The sequence below is a fragment of the Nerophis lumbriciformis genome, linkage group LG08 (genome assembly GCF_033978685.3).
Source record: "Nerophis lumbriciformis linkage group LG08, RoL_Nlum_v2.1, whole genome shotgun sequence".
NCBI lineage: Eukaryota > Metazoa > Chordata > Actinopteri > Syngnathiformes > Syngnathidae > Nerophis > Nerophis lumbriciformis.
The window spans coordinates 23,235,462-23,253,176 of record NC_084555.2 but is presented as its reverse complement, the minus strand read 5'-3'; the positions used below and the strand labels follow the sequence as shown (position 1 = coordinate 23,253,176).

General features: G+C 40.8%; 1 protein-coding gene across 1 annotated transcript; it reads left to right on the top strand.

Moving 5' to 3' along the window:
* Positions 1–6,043: 6,043 nt before the first annotated feature.
* Positions 6,044–17,430, top strand: LOC133612040 (G-protein coupled receptor family C group 6 member A-like). Its single transcript, XM_061969241.1, has 6 exons — positions 6,044–6,177; positions 6,242–6,548; positions 10,119–10,922; positions 14,759–14,971; positions 15,033–15,156; positions 16,047–17,430. Exons 1-6 carry the CDS (start codon positions 6,044–6,046, stop codon positions 16,967–16,969), a joined length of 2,505 nt encoding a protein of 834 aa, XP_061825225.1. The 3' UTR covers positions 16,970–17,430.
* The last annotated feature ends 285 nt before the right edge of the window (positions 17,431–17,715 follow it).

The following is a 17,715-nucleotide window of genomic DNA, read 5'->3' as shown; positions in this document are numbered from 1 at the left end:
GTGGTCACACTTCACTTACTTTTCCAACTTTGTTCATTACACCCTCAGCCATTTGGTCTGTTCGTCGCCGAAACTTGGGACATCTGCATGATATCCATCCATCCATCCATCTTCTTCCGCTTATCCGAGGTCGGGTCGCGGGGGCAGCAGCCTAAGCAGGGAAGCCCAGACTTCCCTCTCCCCAGCCACTTCGTCCAGCTCTTCCTGTGGGACCCCGAGGCGTTCCCAGGCCAGCCGGGAGACATAATCTTCCCAACGTGTCCTGGGTCTTCCCCGCGGCCTCCTACCGGTCGGACGTGCCCTAAACACCTCCCTAGGGAGGCGTTCGGGTGGCATCCTGACCAGATGCCCGAACCACCTCATCTGGCTCCTCTCGATGTGGAGGAGCAGCGGCTTTACTTTGAGCTCCTCCCGGATGGCAGAGCTTCTCACCCTATCTCTAAGGGAGAGCCCCGCCACCCGGCGGAGGAAACTCATTTCGGCCGCTTGTACCCGTGATCTTGTCCTTTCGGTCATAACCCAAAGCTCATGACCATAGGTGAGGATGGGAACGTAGATCGACCGGTAAATTGAGAGCTTTGCCTTCCGGCTCAGCTCCTTCTTCACCACAACGGATCGATACAGCGTCCGCATTACTGAAGACGCCGCACCGATCCGCCTGTCGATCTCACGATCCACTCTTCCCTCACTCGTGAACAAGACTCCGAGGTACTTGAACTCCTCCACTTGGGGCAAGATCTCCTCCCCAACCCGGAGATGGCACTCCACCCTTTTCCGGGCGAGAACCATGGACTCGGACTTGGAGGTGCTGATTCTCATCCCAGTCGCTTCACACTCAGCTGCGAACCGATCCAGTGAGAGCTGAAGATCCTGGACAGATGAAGCCATCAGGACCACATCATCTGCAAAAAGCAGAGACTTAATCCTGCAGCCACCAAACAAGATCCCCTCAACGCCATGACTGCGCCTAGAAATTCTGTCCATAAAAGTTATGAACAGAATCGGTGACAAAGGGCAGCCTTGGCGGAGTCCAACCCTCACTGGAAACGTGTCCGACTTACTACCGGCAATGCGAACCAAGCTCTGGCACTGATCATACAGGGAGCGGACTGCCACAATCAGACAGTCCGATACCCCGTACTCTCTGAGCACTCCCCACAGGACTTCCCGAGGGACACGGTCGAATGCCTTCTCCAAGTCCACAAAACACATGTAGACTGGTTGGGCAAACTCCCATGCACCCTCAAGGACCCTGCCGAGAGTATAGAGCTGGTCCACAGTTCCACGACCAGGACGAAAACCACACTGTTCCTCCTGAATCCGAGGTTCGACTATCCGGCGTAGCCTCCTCTCCAGTACACCTGAATAGACCTTACCGGGAAGGCTGAGGAGTGTGATCCCACGATAGTTAGAACACACCCTCCGGTTCCCCTTCTTAAAGAGAGGAACCACCACCCCGGTCTGCCAATCCAGAGGTACCGCCCCCGATGTCCACGCGATGCTGCAGAGTCTTGTCAACCAAGACAGCCCCACAGCATCCAGAGCCTTAAGGAACTCCAGGCGGATCTCATCTACCCCCGGGGCCTTGCCACCGAGGAGCTTTTTAACTACCTCAGCAACCTCAGCCCCAGAAATAGGAGAGCCCACCACAGACTCCCCAGGCACTGCTTCCTCATAGGAAGACGTGTTGGTGGGATTGAGGAGGTCTTCGAAGTATTCCCTCTACTGATCCACAACATCCGCAGTCGAGGTCAGCAGAACACCATCCTCGCCATACACGGTGTTGATAGTGCACTGCTTTCCCTTCCTGAGGCGGCGGATGGTGGTCCAGAATTGCTTCGAAGCCGTCCGGAAGTCGTTTTCCATGGCCTCACCGAACTCCTCCCATGTCCGAGTTTTTGCCTCTGCGACCGCTGAAGCCGCACACCGCTTGGCCTGTCGGTACTTGTCCGCTGCCTCAGCCATTTGGTCTGTTCGTCGCCGAAACTTGGGACATCTGCATGATATTCCATGTTTATTCAAATGAGAGAAGTAGCAGGTCAAACCACTGCTCAATTAACCTGGAAATATTTGGTTGCACTTAATTTCTCAGGTGCATCTTATTGCACATTATTTTTAGTATCAACATGGTATTTTTTTCATGTTGAAAAACATAGCAAACATAGCAGGTAAATCCACTGTTAAAATGTTGGTTACTGTATTCCATCCATCCATTTTCTACCGCTTGTTTCTTTTGGGGTCGCGGGGGGTGCTGGAGCCTATCTCAGCTGCATTCGGGCGAAAGGCGGGGTACACCCTGGACAAGTTGCCCCCTCATCGCAGGGTTACTGTATTTTTATTGAAAATGTCTTGAATGTTTGAAATGTGAGCAAAAAAGTTTCCTCTTGTTAATTCAACCTAAAGTGTTGATTGCACTTTATTCAAATACGATGTGAATGCATTGGCCATTCATTTTGTTTGTATCCATAATTCATGTACAACTACTTTCCTTAGAAGAAATAACAGGAATATAAGAAACTTCACCTGCAGTGTTCAGTATATAGTACTGCTTGATTTTTTTTTTTTTGCTAAAAAGTTAGCGAATCGATTTCAACTCACTAGATCGTTTAGGATTGTATCATTCTAAATATATATATATATATATATATATATATATATATATATATATATATATATATATATATATATATATATATATATTGTCCCTGAATCGTATTGGCCTCCAAAGATTCTGAATCGAATATAAGTGAAAAAGAATCGTTACACCCCTAATTAAAATCATCCATCCATCCATTGTAGAAATAATTGAAAACATTAAATATTTAAATCGATAATTAAATAAATCATGATACCAATTATTAATTAAATAATAAATTCAATAAATAAATCATGAAATAATTAAATGTACTTTTGTATTAAATAATTAATGACACATAAAAAAGGGACAAGCAGTAGAAAATGGATGGATGGATAAAAATTTAGGAATGTGAGATAGTACTAAAAGCTAAAACCATATATAAAGGTTTATTTGAAATAGGGACAGATACAGAAACATAGATATCTGAAACAGTTATCCAATGTATGCATCATAGTGTTTGTAGCCAAAGCTAATTTACAACACTTGTCCCCAACAACAACAACACAGATCTAACATCATTAAAAATAGGAAAATACAAAGAATTAGGCAAAGAGGAGTCGATAATAATGATAATAGTAATAATACAGACAAAGTGCAAACTAAGTAAAAGCAAATAATAATAATAACAACACAGACAAAGTGCAGACTAGATAAAAACCAATTAGTAAAAATGAGTAAAAACTAAACATGGGAACACGATTGTTGCCCAACTAGCCACAATTTTGTTTGTTTTTTGAAAGTGACAAGTGCAGGTATACTTTTCAAAGTGTCAGGTAGAGAGTTCCATAGTTGTGGTCCTTTTATTGAAAATGCAGTCTGGGCAAAAGATGTTCTACGGAATGGAACGCAACAGTTGCCTTTTGATGTTGCTTGGGTGGTAGATCTGGTACCACTTTGCAGTCTTGTAATTGCCTTGCAGAGCAATTGGGGAGCAGAGTTATCCAAGCATTTAAAAACCAGTTTGACTGTGTGTAACAAAATAAATTTAGTAAAACTTAAAATATTGTATTTGGTTAAAATTTGGCAATGATGATATCGTATACTCTTCTTGTCTAAGACTTTCAAAGTGCGGTTATAAAGACACTCAATGGTCTTGATTGATGACTGGTGTGCCTGGGACCATGTAGTTAAGCCATAAGATATGTGTGAAAGAATCATTGAATTCATAAAAGTAAAAGCACAGCTGAGAGTTAAGCAGTTTCTTATAATCTTAAAACAGCCTCGATTTGCCTTCAGGGTTTTACACATTTTCTTAATGTGACTTTTAAAATTCAGCTGATAGTCTATGATTATGCCCAAATATTTTACTTCAGGTACTTGTTCAATGAGCTCCACATTAATTTTTATTTTCAGGTTTGTTTGAGGTAGCTTTTTTATGGAGAAGCAGACAGAGTTAGTCTTTTTAGTGTTTAGGGTTAAACAGGATGATGCCAGCCAAGATGCTATTTTGACTAATTTAGCATTTAACTTCTCAGCAACTAGAGTACAGGTCTTACCTGATGTATATACGACTGTGCCATCCGCATACATCTGTAGATCTATATCTGTGCATGCATCTGGTAGGTCATTGATGTATAGACTGAATAGTATCGGTCCCAAGACACTACCCTGAGGTATCCCTGTTTCAATTTTGCGGAAGGAAGATTTCACATTATTAATGGTGACACATTGTTCACGGCCCTTTAGATATGACTCAAACCAGGACAATGACTGGTTGGATAAGTTGAATTTAGTTAGTTTTGAAATTAAAATGTCACTGTGACCATACTTGCCAAACCTCCCGAATTTTCCGGGAGAATCCCGAATTTCAGTGCCTCTCCCGAAAATCTCCCGGGACAACCATTCTCCCGAATTTCTCCCGATTTCCAGCCGGACTTAAGGCACGCCCCCTCCAGGTCCGTGCGGACCTGAGTGAGGACAGCCTGTCGTCACGTCTGCTTGGCCAACCAAAAAGTAACCACAGAACATGTTCTGTGGTTACTTTTTGGTTGGCCAACGGTTTACGTTGTATTGCGCACCCTGACGCAAGTGTGGGAGTCGGTTCTGAAGTATGAAGTAAAGAGACGTAACTTTGTCACCTCGCCTGGTTATTGACTCCAACCCAGAATATTGTATATATATATATATATATATATATATATATATATATATATATATATATATATATATACAGTACATATATAATAAAATACATATATATATATATATATGTGTGTGTATATATATATATATATATATACTGTATATATATAGCTAGAATTCGCTGAAAGTAAAGTATTTATTTTATTTTATTTATTTATATATATATATATGTATATATAAGAAATGCTTAAATTTCAGTGCATTCTAGCTATAAATATACTCCTACAACCTTAACCCCGCCCCCCCAAATCTCCCGAATTTGGAGGTCTCAAGGTTGGCAAGTATGATTGTGACAGACTTCCTCCATTCCACTGACCACCAAAAACAGCCATGACGGCGAGCAGATTGTGACCTTGTTTTATTGTTTCATTTAAATCTTCGTCCTCCTCTGCTGCTGCCCTTTTACACAGTGACAGATGATTATAGAATTGCGCCCAGCTGCGCGATCCACGCACCTGATGTCCATTTCCGCCTCACGTCAGCCCCGGCGTGCCCCGCCTCGCTGCCGGTCTGCTGGCCATGCCTCCCCACAGTCATTATTGACTGTATCAAATGCTTTTTTTAAGTCTAGAAATACTGCACCGACCACCTGTCCTTTGTCAAGGGAATCTTTGATATTTTCAGTTAAAAAACAAGTGGCAGATTCTGTAGAATGGTTACGTCTGAACCCGAATTGCAGGGGATTCAAATAGTGGTTTGTCTCAAGGTGGTGCATTAGTTGTTCCGAAACAATCTTCTCCAGGACTTTAGATACAACTGGAAAAAGGCTGATAGGTCTATAGTTAGATGTCATGCCAGCATCTCCAGATTTTAAAAGTGGTATTACCTGTGCAGTTTTCCATCCATCTGGGAGTTGCCATGTTTTAATGGAAATATTAATAAGATGAGTAAGAGGCTGTATAAGGATGCCGCTATATTTTTTAAGAAAAGCTGTGCCTAGGTTATAAAATAAGTCTATATAATAAGGTTACCAATAAGTCATGTGATAAATTTCAGTGACCAATCCAAACAAAGCCGTGTTGGATTTGTAGAGACATGATTTTATTGAAACCTTTCAAACGCCTGTCAGTGAACTTCTGCATTCCATTACAAAGTCTGTCAGACAATAGAACATGTCCTAAATACAGGGAAGTTGAAGTACTCTATAAGGCTGTTTGTTCAGGAGTCTTGTCATCCTTCATAGAGAGGGACACTGTGCATATAAGTACAGTAGACGTACCCTCTATGTCCACAATGTTCTACTTAAGTTTAGTTGTGAGTGTGATGGCTGTGCTCGGTTTAGGAGATGGAAGTTTGCTGAATGCCTTTTATCCAGGAGACATCGTCATTGGAGGACTTTTCCCTCTTCACCTTCAAACCAACAGAAGCACAATACCAGGACCTGTCTCCTGCAGCCAGTAAGTCCAACCTCACCTTTTTAAATTCCTCTCTAATTACTAATTTATGTTTTTTCCCTGACAGCTATAACTTCCAAATGTTTTTACAATCGCAAATGATGATATATGCAATCAGAGAAATTAACCATCGTACGCCAAGGCTTCTCCCTAACATCACATTGGGATACCACATCTACGACACATGCGGGGATGTCACCTTTGCCATCAGGGCCACCCTTCAGCTCGTCAAGGACCGGTTGGATAGTCGAAAGTGTTTTTTTCCGGAAAATACTCAGTTTTCTCCACCCAATTTGATGGCAGTGATTGGTGAGAGATTCTCTGAGGTCTCAATCGCAGTTTCACGGGTTATTGCTCTATCTTCAGTGGCTCAGGTTGGTCTTCACTGTTTTTGACATTATCAAATCTTAACCATTATTCGTGAACTTTCAGTGTTTTGTTTTTAACTAGCGTTTGTAGCACATTTGTATCAATTATGTAAGTAACCAAAAGCTAAAAAAGTAACTGGAAAATGATCGTACCCCAAGTATTTGAGCACATTCCTTTAAACAACAACAACAATGCAGTCCTTCAGTGCTTTATAGAGCATTCATTTAAATACACATATAATCAAAATGAAGTTATATTTTCTAATGACATTATACTAGCATTTGTATGCCTTAAAATATGATATAATTTGTTTAGTTGTTCATTTTCTCCTGCTTATCTTGCATTTTAGGCTAATTGGTGACTTGAAATTGTCTAGCGGTGTGAATGTGTGTGTGAATTGTTGTCTAAAGGCTATACTGTATGTGCCCTGTAGTTGGCTGGTGACCAGTTCTAGGTGTACTCAGGGTGTCAGCTGCGATAGGCTCCAGCTTACTCGTAACCCAAATGAGGACAAGCGGTAGAGAAAGTGGATAAATGGATGCATGTACAGTACCCTGACCTGGACTGATTACCAGTCAATCGCAGGGCAGACAAACAATTATAGTATAACTATTAATCCCTCCTATTGACAATACTTAATATATTATTATCATAAACATTAATTATGACTTGAAATCATGAAAGCACTTAACTTAAGATGCTAAGATGACAGGCGTAGTGCAAGTAAAAATGTATTTAATTACAAAAAATAAAGATGTACAGCTGGGACAAGGTGGAAACATTGTAAAGCACAAAGCAAATGATCCATCTCAACTTAACTTGAATCAACCAAATGTTGTTATTTCCCCATAAAAGTGGGTCAGTGTATGTTTTAGTCATTACATGTTCTTTTCATGATGGGAATTGAAAAACTAATAAATTATTGGTTTAGTTTAATTTCATTATGAAACAAAAAAATAAACATTTAAAAACAAAGTGTTCTTCTTTTTCAGTGTCGAAGAGCAACAACGAGCCTGTAGGAATAAAACAGTGCGGTGTAATTACCTGCATTTATACATAAAAAACATGTTAACTTGGGATACAACACCACAGTTTTTTGTCTTCGGACTGGCCAGTCTGGGTCCCGTCTCTCAGTAGCAACTTCATAAACATATATTTTTGGTCAGTTTTTTTGTTTCTGCTGACTATTTTTTTTCCAAATATAATGAGAGGCGTAGCACCACATTTTGGGCCCCGATATAGACAAGAATCAAAAGAGCCCATCGCCGCCCTATACACACACACACTTAGTATGTTTACATGCACTAAGAAATACTACATGGATTTGGTTGAAACCAACTCTTTAAAAGACATGTAAAAGCATAATAAGGTTTTTGACTATAGAAAATGGGATTAACATATCTAGAACAAATCTAGATAACACCTCCACTCTTAAATCTGATTCTAAAAAAAATATATATTTTTTTTAGAATCAGAATATATATTTTTTTTTACAAAAAAGTTGTTACGTTCTGTTGGTATGGAACATCAAGATGCTAAGATGACAGGCATAGTGCAAGTAAAAATGTATTTAATTACAAAAAATAAAGATGTACAGCTAGGACAAGGCGCAAACACTGTAAAGCACAGAGCAAATGATCCAGCCCATAACAAGCATTCTGATTGGCAACCAGGGACACACCTTTCCCTGGTTGCCAATCGGGAAATGGTGAAGGAGCCAGCGCTCAAGGGAAGTGGTGGAGGCAAACAGGAAATTTAATATATAAATAAAAGGACTGGACAGGAAAAAAAACAGAAAAAAAGGAAACTAATAATAAAGCCACAACTGTCATGCGGGATAATGTCAAAAGTGCCAATAAATTAAATACAAAGGGACCAGAATAGGAATTTAGATAATCATATAACCTGTCATTCTTCACTTAAATGAGTACTAATCTGTCAAGTTTACTCTTTTGCCTCATCCATGTTCTGAAATGTTGGTGCGGTGTGGGAATCCTTAAAGGTGAGCTTTGATAACGTTATGTCGTCTGTGTTGAGTGAAGTGTTCGATATTAGGTTTGTGGCTATCCAGGTGTAATTAACCATTTTTCAGTGATGAGCAGTAACAGGCTACATGTAAACTATGTAGTTTAACTACATTTTCCAGTAGCTTGGTGGTAGCTTAGCTACTTTTTGAACAAATAGCTTTTCTTGTAGCTTTGCTACTTTTAAACACATATAGCTAGGTAGCGTACATCAAAGCTACAAGCTACAAAGAGAGAAAATGGACTGTGAATCCAGGCCCAAATTTGAAAGAAAATACAATGACCTGGATGGATAAGAAAATCCATACATACGGAGAAAATCGTTGATGATTGATTGTTGTTCGTATGATGAGTCACAATTGGCTAAGGTTAGGGCGAAACATTACAGACTGGCCAATCAGAGGCAAGATAAGGTGGGATATTAAAACGAGTAAGCAAACTCATGACAGCCACGCACTCATGTCACATGATGACGAGGTAGTCGGAGACAGTGGGACGCTTCAAGATGACGACTAAAAAAAAAAACTCTCACACAGATTAGATTTTTTTCTATACTAACGAAGATGACGTGCAGGAAACCCACAATAATGCGAGTCCTTGGCCATATTTAGACAAATGTATGTGTTAAGAGAAAATGCCCCGAACCTTAATTTGTAGTTGTTTACTCTGTAAACCAAAATCATAACTGCACCCTTCATCGAAAATGTGGAACACAAATTTAGGAACACACATTAAGGTAAGTTGAGTTCTTGAAAAGTTTTACTGCACATAACTATTACCAACTGTTCCCAAACAACACACAGGTCATTGCTATTTTGTCAAGATATAGATATATGCTGTTTTTTACTGTAGGTAGAGATAATGAATAACAAAGAAAAAGGAAACTATATACAGTGGGAGGTGGGGACCCCTAGAGGTAGTTAAAGTTAAAGTTAAAGTACCAATGATTGTCACACATACACTAGTTGTAGGGTATCCCCAGCTAAATGACAGATAGTTAATAGTAATGGAACCTTATTGGGTCCATGTGTATACTCTCTGTTACATTAACATTGATAATATACATGTGAGCCCATAGATAGAAATGCTGTTGAATGTAGCTTTGATGTAGCAAGCTACTTTTGCCGTGTAGCCTGTAGTGTAGCTTGCACCAATTACATTTAATCGAGAGTAACTTGTACCTTAGCTTACTACATTTTCCAAGTAGCTTGCCCAAGCAACCTTATTACAGAACATTCACGGCTGTATTAATTTTATGTTAACATTCATTAAATAAATCTTTAAACTTTACAAAAGTTCAGGCAGAGGCCCCCCTGTGCTTGTACAACCCTTGCCCCTAGATATAGTTATTGCTTTTTGAAACAAAAAAAGAAGAACGCTTTGTTTTACAATTTTTTATTTGGTATTTCAAAATAATATTCATACTAACCAAACATATTTTGTTTTTTAATTCCCATTCAGGAAAGTACAATTCAATGACCAAAGGCTACCGCAACCAAGTGTTGCTTAGAGAGAAATGCTAATGAGGTTTTTCCTTCTTGTGTGACGCAGATTAGCTACGCATCAACGAGTGAGCTACTCAGCAGGAAGTTGAAGTTCCCCACCTTTCTGCGAACAATATCTAGTGATGAATATCAGACAAAGGCCATTACCAAGCTGGTGAGGGAGTTCAACTGGAAATCTGTGGCCATCATAGGAAGTGACGACGAGTATGGAAAGTATGGCAGTGATCGACTCGCACAACTCTTCAGAGAAATGAAGGACGTCTGCATTGAATTCATCGACATCCTGCCTGGTTACTTTTCCCAAAATAATTCCCAAACCCATAAGAAGATGTCAGTCCTTGTGGACAACATCAATAAATCCACTGCTGAGGCAGTAATCGTTTTTACCAAGGAGTCCAATGTTGATATCGTCATAGAATCTGCAGTTAAACACAAGCTGAACAGAACGTGGATAGCAAGTGACTCTTGGTCCAGCTCCACAAAGCTGGCTACTTTGCCAGGCATTGACATGGCAGGACTGGTGTTTGGATTCAACTCTAAGAGGAATTCAGTTGCCGGGTTTAAAGATTATGTTATGTCCATGTTCAACAGAACGACGAATGCCCTCCTGGATTATCACTTGACTCATTACCCACTTTGTTCCAACGGGTCACACCTGGACGCCAACTGCACACACAGCAAACAGGAGTCAGGACAATGTGTGGACCTAAGATGCTTGACCAATCACATCGACCAGGACGAAAAGTACAACATCTACTTAGCTGTGCAAGTCATTGTCGAGGGGCTACGGCGCCTGCTGAAATGTGACAGCCAGCAATGTGAACGCGGCAATGACTTCACTCCCTTGGAGGTAATATGAGTATGAATAAGACCTTTAGTCAAGCAGGCATACAGTTGTGGTCAGAAGTTTACATACTTAATCTAATCGGGTCAATATTATACATGCAGGTTCAAATAGACTTCAGTAACTCACCTGGTCCAGCCCCTGCTTTCATTCTGCCCAGGACTCGAACCTGGGTCCTCCTAAATGACAAGCGTGCTTGGGACCAAGCTAAGCCCTAGCTATCAACTCGGTGTACAGTGGAAGCTCTTCAAGGGGAACGGCAGTTTTTCAGTCACAATCCTTATACAAGACAAGAGCACATATGTTTTTATGTTTTAATGCAGTGGTCCCCAACCACCGGGCCGCGGACCTATTTTTTTCATACGGTGTTGATGTGGACATGGTTGCCTCTGCATTTTGTTGGTGTGGCACCGAACGGAGATGTTGACATGCGGAGTTTCAAACACTCTTCATTCTCTAGCGGGTGACTTTTCAAATTATGCTAAATATTAGCAGTAATGCTATTTTTTTGTAGCAACGCTTTGGCCCCACACTTGACAAGTTACGGTTGTCTGTTCGACATATTCCCGCTTGAAGCCAAACCACCGCCAGACGATGGACCCCGTGCTGTTTTTCTTGGGAATTAATTCTTCCTTCATTTGTTACCAGATTTGCACCTTCTTCATACTTGCCAACCCTCCCGGATTTTCCGGGAGACTCCCGAAATTCAGCGCCTCTCCCGAAAACCTCCTGGGACAAATTTTCTCCCGAAAATCTCCCAAAATTCAGGCGGACTCAGGTCCTCATTACCCAATCACGTTATAACTGTAGAATGATGGAGTTCTTGGTTTCTTATGTGGGTTTATTGTTAGGCAGTTTCATTAACGTCCTCCCAGCGCGGCAACAACACACAACAACAGCAGTCACGTTTTTGTATACCGTAAAGCAGTTTGTCTGCCGTTAACAGCAATGTTGTGACACTCTTAAACAGGACAATACTGCCATCTAGTGCATTTGATGAAGGCACTTTTGTGCGTGCCACACAGCAATGCATCATCAGAGAGGTTCAGCATGGTTCGAAAAATAGTGACAGAGAATAGAACAAGGATGGACAATTCAACCCTTAACTCAACAATGAGTAGATGAGTGTTATGTGTGTGTATATGTGTAAATAAATGAACACTGAAATTCAAGTATTTATTTTATTATATATATATATATATATATATATATATATATATATATATATATAATAAAATAAATATATATATATATATACATATATATATATATATATATATATATATAATTTAAAAAAATATATATATATATACGTATATATATATATATATATATATATATACATATATATATATATATAGAATTCACTGAACGTCAAGTATTTCTTATATATATATATATATATATATATATATATATATATATATATATATATATATATATGAAATACTTGACTTGGTGAATTCTAGCTGTAAATATACTCCTCCCCTTTTGGCCACGCCCCCAACCACGCCCCCGTCCCATTCCGACCACGCCCACCCCCCTCCCCCCACCTCCCGAAATCGGAGGTCTCAAGGTTGGCAAGTATGACCTTCTTTCTCTCGTATTACCAATCGCACCACAGCTAACGTTACCCATGCCGCTACTTCTCTGCTCCGCGAGGGCGTATACGTATGTGACATATGTAAGAAGGTGCCCTTGTTTTGTCTCTCTGTGAGAAGGAGAGACAGGAAAGAGTGAGAAACGCCTGTAGTGTAATGCCCGCAGCTAAAAGCAACTGCGTGAGAACGTATACTCAAATATCACGATGTAGTCATTTTCTGTATCGCACAGGGACAAACCCGCGATATATCGAGTATATCAATATATCGCCCAGCCCTAGTTGTAGAATATATTGGAAACTCAAGACAGTCATGACATTATGTTCTTTACAAGTGTATGTAAACTATATATATACACACACACACACAAATATATATAAAACATAGTTGACGCAGGGGTAGATCTTGATTTAATTTTGGGCTGAGACCAGGGATTTTGGGCTTGAAAATGTTGGTGACCACTGATCTAGAAGAAACTTTCACGAGCTCCGAGGTGAGGAAGCAGCTCACCAGCTGATGATGTCAATATAGCAGTATAAGCTAGTTAGCGCTCTGTGATCATGGCACCACTAAATATAGTTTGTTTGCGTTAGCACTTGCAATAACAATATAACGAATACTTGGTTAATATTCTGGTCATAAAATGTAAATGGAGTATGTGGCGGTTTTTGGATGGTTATTTAGAGGGCTTTACAGGCGGAATAGACTTGACTCCATTGTAAGATTACTCTTATTTATTAGTTAGAATGCATTAAAAAAAGAAAAACATGTGTTTTTGTCCCTCATAATGATTGTGAATTACAGTATAGGCAAAATTCCTAAAAAAAAAAGTGTAGTTCGCCTTTAAGGTGCTAGGGAGTTACCTTTTTAACAGAAGAACAGAGTACTTTGCATTTGTTGTATCATTAATCCTTTCCTTGGCAAAGATCTCTCCTGTATGGTGCCTGAGAAGGCTCACAACAAACCCAAACACCACAACAAATGCAAACACCACAATATAACAAGATAAAGTCACAACACAACAATTTTGAGCACAACACAACAACTTTAATCCACAACACAATTGCAAAGGACCACTACAATATATAGCTTGGTTGGTAGAGCGGCCGTGCCAGCAACTTGAGGGTTCCAGGTTCGATCCCCGCGTCCGCCATTCTAGTCACTGCCGTTGTGTCCTTGGGCAAGACACTTTACCCACCTGCTCCCGGTGCCACCCACACTGGTTTAAATGTAACTTAGATATTGGGTTTCACTATGTACAAGCGCTTTGAGTCACTAGAGAAAAGCGCTATATAAATATAATACACTTCACTTCACTACAAATGCAAAACCCACAACACAACAACATGAGGCCACGACAAAAAAACATAAAGCCCCGACACAACAATTTTGCGTCACAACATAACATAAAATCACAACTTTCAGCCACAACGTGATTGCAAAAGCAACCACAAATGCAAAGGCCGCAACACAACAACCTAAAGCCACAACGCAATTGCAAAAGCCCCTACAACTGCAAACACCACAACATAACATTCAGTCACGACACAACAAACTTATGCCACAACACAACAACTTTCAGCCTCAACACGATTGCAAAAGCCACAAGAAATGCAAACGCCACAGCACAACAACATAAAGCCACGACACAACAACTTTCAGCCACAACACGATTGCATGAGCCATTACAACTGCAAACGCCAAAACACAACCACTTTACGCCACAACTCTAGCACACAAGGCCAAAACACAACATTAAGCGACAACGGAAGTGTCAGCGGAAAGGTGAAGAAGTTTTCATAAACAAAGTTGGAAAACTACGTGAAAGGAAGTTATTGTGATAGATGTCACTTTCTTGTCACCTCTGTTGTGTCCGTCAAAACCGCTCAATGTTTTTAAATTGTGTCATAAAGTTGTTGTGTTGTGGAGTTTGCAATTATTGTGACATTTCTGAGCCACCGTACTCACTGGCATGCACGCGTGTACGAGAAAGCCATGAAAGCTAATCCAACATTTGCTTCAATCTGTGAGGATAGCATTCACATCAATAAACAAAGACTGGGTCACCAATGTGTGGGATGCTTAGTTTGGGCACCAGTGGAATGATGTTTTGGCGACAACCGAATCATACGAAAAGTGGGCTGTACAAAAACCAAGGTTTGACTGTATATGATTTGAACCTAAAAAAAACTTGCTTTGTCTAGATATTAAGTGCAGTTTTGTTCATGTTTGACTCCCCAGCTTCTCATGGAAATCAAGAAGGTCAACTTTACTGTGGACACCACTCATATATTTTTTGATGCCAATGGGGATCCCAGTTTAGGATACGACATTTTATTCTGGGACATGTCAGCCAAGACACGGTTAAATGTCATTCAAATCATTGGCGAGTACTGGCCAAACGGAACTATCCGAGTCCCGCGTGAGTTGGTACAAAAGATGCACAATGTGAAGGTGAGCTTAACGTGCTTATTTGAACGGAAGTCCTGTTCGCTGACTCACTCTCGTCATACAGGTAACTGCTTACAACTGCTCCAAAACCTGCACACCTGGACAAGAGTTGAAGAAGCAGAATGTAACGTTGAAATGCTGCCATGATTGTGTTCCGTGTGCAGAGGGAGAATTTTCCACTGGACAAGGTAAGGTTTTATGAATATAGGGCCCTACTCTCCCGTTTGCGTTTTTTTTATGCGCTTGAAGTTAGGCAAGTTTCTGTTGCTCGTATTCTCCCATCCAGCCTGAGTGAGGACACACCCAAGCAGCGTAAGTTAGGCACAAGACGGGACGCCTTTTTTTCCTTGGCTGTGTGGAAATTATGGAACATGAAGTTTGACTAACGCTTGTGAATGTCATTGAAATCCATGAAAAGGATAACACTTGAAGTTTTAAAAAGCTGTGTCAGTCCAGGGCAGGGGTCGGCAACCTTTACCAGTCAAAGAGCCATTTTGACCAGTTTCATAAATTATAGAACACGATGGGAGCCACAAAACTCTAATGGAATTAAAAATGAAGTAACACTGCATATCAGGGCAACTATTCACTCAAACGTGCCGTGATGTTACAGCATTTAGAGCCCACTACAACCAGCGTGCCGGCCCAGCCACACATTGTTTGGGGCTTCTACAGCAAGGCATACTTGGTCAACAACCACACAGGTTACACTGACGGTGGCGGTATAAAAAACTTCAACACTCTTACTAATAATGCGCCACACTGTGAACCCACACCAAACAAGAATGACAAACACATTTCGGGAGAATATCTACACCGTAACACAACATAAACACAACAGAACAAATACCCAGAATCCCATGCAGCCCTAACTCTTCCGGGCTACATTCGCACCTGCCGAAAATGCACAATAAAGAAGGAAAAAAACATAAGTCGCACTGGAGCCCGGCCAAACTATGAAAAAAACTGCGACTTATAGTCTGAAAAATACGGTACTATGAGTCACTTTAAGTACTTAAAACTTGCATACATTTCTTGCAACTCTGTTTTGATCCCAATTCTGCCTTTCCTTCCACAGGTGGGGAGTGTAAACGCTGCAGGACAAATGAGTATTCGTCTCCTAAAAGGGACGAATGTTTAAAAAAACCAATTGAGTTCCTGGACTGGTCGAATGTGTTCATAATCATTTTAAGTACGTTGGACGGCTTAGGGATTATTTTAACGATTATGTTTGCAGTTTTGTTTGCCATCCATCATAACACGCCCATCGTGAAGGCAGTGGGAGGGTATTTGTGTTTTTTGGAGCTTTTTTCTCTGCTGACATGCTTTTGCCTCACATTTAGTTTTCCAGGGAAGCCCACTGTGGCCTCCTGCATGATCGGAATGCCTCTCTTTGGAATAGCCTTTTCTCTCTGCATCTCTTGTATTCTGGCAAACCTGCTGCAAATCTTAGTGGGTTTTATGTTTGACTTGAAGACAAAGTCGTGGTTGAACAAGCTCAACCACCCGGTGGCTGTCGTCGCAGTGGTAACTGGAATACAGTTGGCTTTGTGTGTGCCATGGCTGTGCCTTTACCCTCCATTACCAAGGCAAACCAGTTTAGCTAAGAGCATCCTGCTGCAATGCCATAGAGGCTCCACCAATTTTTTCATCTCCATGTTGAGCTACAATGCTCTTTTGGCCCTTATTTGTTTCCTGTTTGCATTCAAAGGGAAGCGGTTGCCAGATTTGTACAAGAATGCAAGTTTAGTCGCCATAAGTATGCTGCTGTATTTAATCATCTGGGTCCTTTTCATCCCCATATACATCTACTTGTTTGGCGTGTACAAACAAGCCATTGAGAGCGCTGCCATTCTCGTTTCTAGCTACAGCATTCTTTGCTGTCACCTGGCTCCCAAGTGTTACATTATGGTGTTAAGGAAGGAAATCAATGACAAGAAAGCCATCACTGAGTATATTCGGAAGCATTATGAGGAGAAAGGGATCCCTGTGGTTAAATAACATTGAGATACTTTTAACTTCATATGTAATTTCTGCTGCGTTTATCCTGGTCAACCACATTGCTGTTATCATTTTATCAGTGGCGGGCCGTGCGTTTCCCACCTAGGCCTTCAGTGATATCCCACTTCAATGATGAACTCTCAAAATACCATCATTGATGTCACCACACGACCATTGCTGAAGAAATACTATACAGAAACACATTTACGCACTACTGGACATTGAACAAAACGGGTTATTTTCTGGCGCATTTAAAAATTAAAAAAACCTGCATCAGCAATTAAAACATATCTTATGTGGTACTGTTAAAACTAAAATTGCAAAAAATATTTTAAACGTGAAAAAATAAAGAAATAAAATATCTGAACTCACATTTCATCGACAGCTGAGCTAGCTTCCAGGGTTGGTTGACACTGTCTCACAAGATGTAGTTTCTCTTTAAATATCCATCCATCCATCCATTTTCTATCGCTTGTCCCTTTATCCTTCTTATAAATGGCCTTGCAAATATATGTCTTGTCTTGTCTAATCATAAAAGATGCAGACGAGGTGTGTTGGCTGAGTTCTTAAAGTTTACTCCACAAGGTGCTCGTCAATAACATCCAGCTGCCGGCAACAACCTAAACGGGGCTACTGCACATGCTCTACACTACTGTGGCATGCTGGGTAATGGAGTTATTTTGTTACCTGGCTCATAACATCACTATAGATCTGCCTTAGGCCATCTAGAAAGCCTTACTGACAAC